General features: G+C 49.7%; 1 protein-coding gene across 1 annotated transcript; it reads right to left on the bottom strand.

Moving 5' to 3' along the window:
- Positions 1–1,014: 1,014 nt before the first annotated feature.
- On the bottom strand, positions 1,015–4,930 carry FCER1G (Fc epsilon receptor Ig). Its single transcript, XM_024253223.3, has 5 exons — positions 4,799–4,930; positions 2,177–2,268; positions 1,978–2,013; positions 1,531–1,551; positions 1,015–1,381 (listed from the first exon to the last, which is right to left on the bottom strand). Exons 1-5 carry the CDS (start codon positions 4,845–4,847, stop codon positions 1,319–1,321), a joined length of 261 nt encoding a protein of 86 aa, XP_024108991.1. The 5' UTR covers positions 4,848–4,930; the 3' UTR covers positions 1,015–1,318.
- Between the last annotated feature and the right edge of the window lie 840 nt (positions 4,931–5,770).

Genomic DNA, 5,770 nt, shown 5'->3' on the forward strand with positions numbered 1-5,770 from the left:
TCTGGCCTTCAAGACCCTCGCCATTCATGATTACTCACTACCTCTTCTCTTTCCCAATATCTGCTTCTTCTCATGTGGCAAAATGTGCAGAGACGAAAGTGATCTCAGTCGGTTCGTTGCAAGGTGACCTTGGACGAGTTAATTAACTTTAAAGAGCCCGAATTTCCTCACAGGGTTAATTAGCAGATCAAATGGTACAATGAGCTGGAAAATACTTCAAAAAGTGTAAGCCACTATGCAGTGTGAAGTGTTGTGCAGCACTGTGGAGGTTGGGGGTTATGCCAGGGGTAAGCTTGGAGTCTCTAGACCCATTCTGAAAAGACTGCGGGTCATGAGTAGGACTGGCAGCATCTCCTGAGGTTTAAATTCTTCCAGGCAAATATTCCTCGTAGCTCTGGAAACAGGACAGGCATTGACAGGGCCTTGACCACCACCCATGCACTTGAGGGAGATGACCCCCCATTTGGACCCAACTTATTTCCCTTTGCCTTACCTACCACTAACCCATCTGGCCCTCTAAGGTCCCACTTGCCCCAGATGCCCTGAAAATTCACTGTTCCTATAAAACCTTCCATTAGGAGCTTCACACAGCCCTAGTTACACCATCCGTTCTGCATATTTGGCTTTTCAGCTATGCTAATTCCCATATGCATGTACTGGATTGATGCTGTCTGGATTGGTGGCCATCTGGGGACACCCAGGCTCCCCTACAACCCAACCTTGGTTTAATTGTCGAACACAGAAGGCCATGCTGATACAGAAGTCATTTCTTACGTTTCCAAATATGCCTAGACTCCCAACACACTAGTCCCTGCTCCAGCTCCATCCTCAGAGCACCTACAGGTCAAAGGTTTTTATCCCTCCCCCAGCCATAGTCAGCATTTATCCCTCAGTCGAGCAAAATAGCTCTGAAGTCCATTAGACTGTGAGTTCTGGAACTGAAAAACTGTATCTAGAGCTTAGTAGAGACTGAATAAATATATGATAAATGAATGAATGAATGAATGAATAGAGTCCAGTCCATGGCAGCTTTATTGGGGGTTCTCCCTTCCCACATTTTAGCTGGAGTTGGGAATGGGGAAGAGAAGAAGGGTGGGACAAGAGAGTGAAACTAGAATATAAACATCCGTAAATAGCATCTGAGCATTAGTCTTTAACAGGGAGGAGGAACCACTGGTGTATATATTAATTTAGGACACAGGATCATTATAGGGGTAGGGCCAGCTGGTGTTAATGGCATGCAGGCATATGTGATGCCAACCCCAAGGGCTGGAAGAACCAGAAGCCAAAGAAGAATATGACCGCATCTATTCTAAAGCTACTGTGGTGGTTTCTCATGCTTCAGAGTCTCGTAAGTCTCCTGGTTCCTGGTGCTCAGGCCCTGGAGGTGGGAGTCAAAGGGTGATCAGGAGCTGGAGTCCATCAGAGGCCCCTCCCACCTCCACAGGCCGCCCCCCCCACTTCCAAAGATCGCTCAAAATCCCACCCTCTTCTGCTGACTTCCTGGGTGGGGGAGGCAGGCACACTTACCGTGTAAACACCATCTGATTTCTGCAGAGACAAAAGAAGCAAAACATTAAAGACCCACACCTTCTCCAGGGCCCCTCAGCATCTGCCCCACCCAGGGAGGCATGGGGGGTGCACAGCCAGCCACCTTGGGCTAGAGGACACTCACATGGACACTCTGGGCCATGGATACCTGTTTGCCTACATGGCTACAGGCACACATATAAACCCGACATACTACATCCAAGTCTCTCACATATTCTTTGTCACTCTATGCTTGATTCTTCCCTGTCACCTGCTGAATATTTTACTTGTGGCTTGGCTAGGTAAGGTGGGAGGGAGGCCTCTGAGGTGTATGCAGATCAGCACCTGAGAGGCATGCCCTCCCAGAGGCCTGGAAACCCAGGCTAGAGCCCCAGGAGGGCTGAGGGTCTGAAAAGTTGTCGACACCAGGTGTAGGAGGGTCCATACCTCATAGCTGGCTATAGCTGCTTTTCGCACTTGGATCTGGAATGGGGGAAAGGTTATCAGTAAAGGGTAAGTTAGTGGCCCATCCCCCTTCCCTCCAAACTTTGCGGGGGATCCCCTTTTATTCCTTCTCTTCGAATCCTTGCTGCTGCCCACCTCCCACTTCCCCTTCCAGCCCTTACCCCACCCTGCCCAGCGCTACCTTCAGTCGACAGTAGAGGAGGGTGAGGACAATTCCATACAGAAACAGGATGGCATCCAGGATATAGCAGAGCTGAGGCTCTCCCAGGGCCACTGAGGGGATAGAGGATGCCCATGGGGTCAGGGGCATCAGGGAGGATCTGGTACTCAGAGGAGAGAAGGGAAGGGGCTCTGGAAGGTAGGACAGGGCCTGGAGGGGAGCCGTCTAAGGGAAGAAATTCTGTTTCTCTCTGGCCTTCCACTGCACTTACCTTTCCCTCTTCTCCCACACCATAGGGTTGGGCTAGGATAGGAAGCGTGAGGGTTCTATTGAAATGGGACTTACACGGACTAATAATTGAGGCCTTCCCCCTCAGCCCCCAACCTTTTCTTTTTAGCACTGTGGGTTCTTCAGGCACCATTGAGCACTTTATCCACCTCAAGGGACCCATCTGAGTCCACTGGACTGAAACCAAAACCTCAGCCAAGATGGGTAGTAGCGGGGGAAGGTAGTGGCAAATTTCAGTGAAGAAACCACAGAAGTGTCTCTACTAAGTCCTATGACCTGTGGCTGAGGGCTGGACAGGAAGGATGTGAGCTGGGGAAGGGAGAGAAGGCAATTACTCTATCATTGGTCATCTCCTAGCCTCAGCCTTGTTGCTTTCTGTCCCACCACAAGACACTTAAATATGTAAAAAAAAAAAAAAAAAAAAAAAAAAAAAAAGTGTGTCTGTTTTTCCCAGACCTTACAGATACCTTTGGCCCTGAACACAAGGCTGGGGGAATGACCACAGCTATATGGATTCCAGCTCCTGTTACTCTGCCCTATTACTCACTCTCTGGGCCTCTGAGAGGGGAAGTTTTGTGCAATTTAAAAAATCAAATCAAGTCTGGGCTCCAGAGACTGCTCTCACCCCGTATCAGAGGACCAGTAGGGAACATGTGACTAACGTCAGTCAATTGCTGACATCGGTCAAGTACTTTTTATTCTGCAACACTCTTTCACACACACGATATTGCACAAATCTTAAAACTACCCTGTGAGGGAAACATCATCATCGCCATTTTATGGGCGACGAAACCAAGGCTCGGAAAAGCTAAGTAACTCACTCAGAGCCACAGAGTTAAGTGACAGAGCTGGAACTCAAATGCAGGTTTTCTGCCTCTGAAGCCCATGCTTTCCTTTGTGCCTCAGCGGGCCTCCTCCCTCCTCATCCCACGGCAGCAGACCAGTGGCTAACTTAATACTTGCTGCCACCTTCTCAGCTAGGCTGCTGGAATTCCTCCCCAGTCATTCTCTTTCAATTTCCACAGTTTCCCTGAAGTTTACTGACCTCCTCCTCCCCGACACCCAGCTGCTACCAACACACACACACCAATCCAGCACAGACAACCCAGAGTGAACGAGGAGTGAGAATTCTTAGACAGTGACTGGAGCTGTAGAGCTTCAGAGACCTTCCCATTTCTGCCTCTATTTCTCAGCTGATGCTCAGGTCTCTGGAACTGGGCATCTCATGCTGCCCACCCTCATATCAACTGCTGACAGAATGGAGCATTAGCAATGACCCATAGAAACAGCAATCCCATCTGTTTGTCTTGGCTATATCCTTGCCTTACTCCCAAGCACAAGAACAGAGCCCTACCTTCCTAAAGGGTTATCTTTCTCTCTCTCTGTCTCTGAATATATATATATAAATCTTTTTTTTTTTTTTTTTTTGAGACAGAGTCTCACTCTGTCCCCCAGGCTAGAGTGCAGTGGTGCGATCTTGGCTCACTGCAACCTCCACCTCCTGGGTTCAAGTGATTCTCCTGCCTCAGCCTCCTGAGTAGCTGGGATTACAGGCGCCAAGGGTGCTTTGTATATTAAACCAGCTAGAGATCAGCTCCCAGCAGACAAGACCAAAGGCACCCATGGGAAATGCTCATCATGAGAAATGAAGCTTTTCACCAGACCAGCTCTTCATGCCATACAACCAGACCCTTCCCCTGCCACTTTCTATCAACCCTGAAAAGAGAAAAGTCAGCCAGGCACAGTAGCACTTTGGGAGGCCGAGGTGGGAGAATTGCTTGAGGCCAGGAGTTCAAGACCAATGTGGCCAACATAGCAAGACCCTGTCTTTTTTTAATGGTGCAGTGGCTCACACCAGTAATCCCAGCACTTTGGGAGGTCGAGGTGGGTGGATCACTTGAGTCAGGAGTTCGAGACTACCCTGGTCAACATGATGAAACCCAGTTTCTACTAAAAATACTAAACTTAGCTGGGCGTGGTGGCGGGCACCTGTAGTCCCAGCTACTCGGGAGCCTGAGGCAGAAGAATCGCTTGAACCCAGGAGGCAGAAGTTGCAGTGAGTAGAGATTGCGCCACTGCACTCCAGCCTGGGTGACAGAGTAAGACTCCATCTCCAAAATAATAATAATAATAATACGGAGAAAAGTCTGGAATGAAGTAAGAAGGCAACAAGAAAGAAGGGAACTGAGACTAGTGCCCTGGGTCGGGGCTGGATAGGACTAGCCTCAGGGTCTCCCTATGCCCACCTACCCACTGTCAGCCTTCCTTCATCTGTGTTTGACTTGGTCCTCAGACCCAAGCTCTGGACTTCCACCCTGGAGCCAGCTCATGCTATCCCTCACCAAACCCTCTTACCTGTTTGTTCAACCAAAAGGAGTAAGAGCAAGACCACTGCTGGAATCATCTTGGGCTGGAGATCGGCCGTTCTGACAGCACTGTGCAGCTGTGCTCAGCGAGCAGTTCCCTGACCACAGAGTCCCCCCCTTCCTGCCACGCCTTCCCCCACGCTTTGGCCCCTTCCCCTTCCTGCACAAGAGACCGGGCGGCTCCCGGAAGGGCTAACTAAGGGAGTTGGGAGATCTGGGCTCTTAAGCGTCAGCCCTTCAATGACCAACTCCTAACCCACAGAATGAGACTCTCACGCTCAGGAAAGGCTGTCTATATCTGCTATTTTCCACTCCACCTGGTTCAGATTTTTTTTTTTTTTTTTTGAGACGGAGTCTTGCTCTGTTGCCCAGGCTGGAGTGCAATGCCACCATCTCAGCTCACCGCAACCTCTGCCTCCCGGGTTCAAGCGATTCTCCTCTCTCAGCCTCCTGAGTAGCTGGGATTACAGGCATGCGCCACCATGCCTGGCTAATTTTGTATTTTTAGTAGAGATGGGGTTTCGCCATGTTGATCAGGCTGGTCTTGAACTCCTGATCTCAGGTGATCCATCCGCCTCAGCCTCCCAAAGTGCTGGGATTACAGGCGTGAGCCACTGCGCCCGGCTGGTTCAGAGATTTATCTGTGCTAAACTGCCCATCAACATTCCCTCAGACCCCACTATAGCCCTTTCCCTCCCAACTTTACCCCACGTCTTGATTTGAGTGGTTTACCAAGTTATGTGGGCACCGAGAAGGTTTGGGCAAGGAGGGAACTGAGGGGAAAGAGGAAACAGGGAATAGAGAAGTGGAAAGGACAAGAGTCAGAGAAGGGGGTGGAGATGAGCAGGAAAAATTGCAAAGACCTGACTGAATCTAACAGGAATGGAGGGTTAATGAACACTCTTAGGTTTACAGTCCGAGTGAAGGACACTAAGATACTGAGACACTAAGATACCATAAG

Source organism: Pongo abelii, chromosome 1, assembly GCF_028885655.2.
Source record: "Pongo abelii isolate AG06213 chromosome 1, NHGRI_mPonAbe1-v2.0_pri, whole genome shotgun sequence".
In the NCBI taxonomy this organism is placed as follows: domain Eukaryota; kingdom Metazoa; phylum Chordata; class Mammalia; order Primates; family Hominidae; genus Pongo; species Pongo abelii.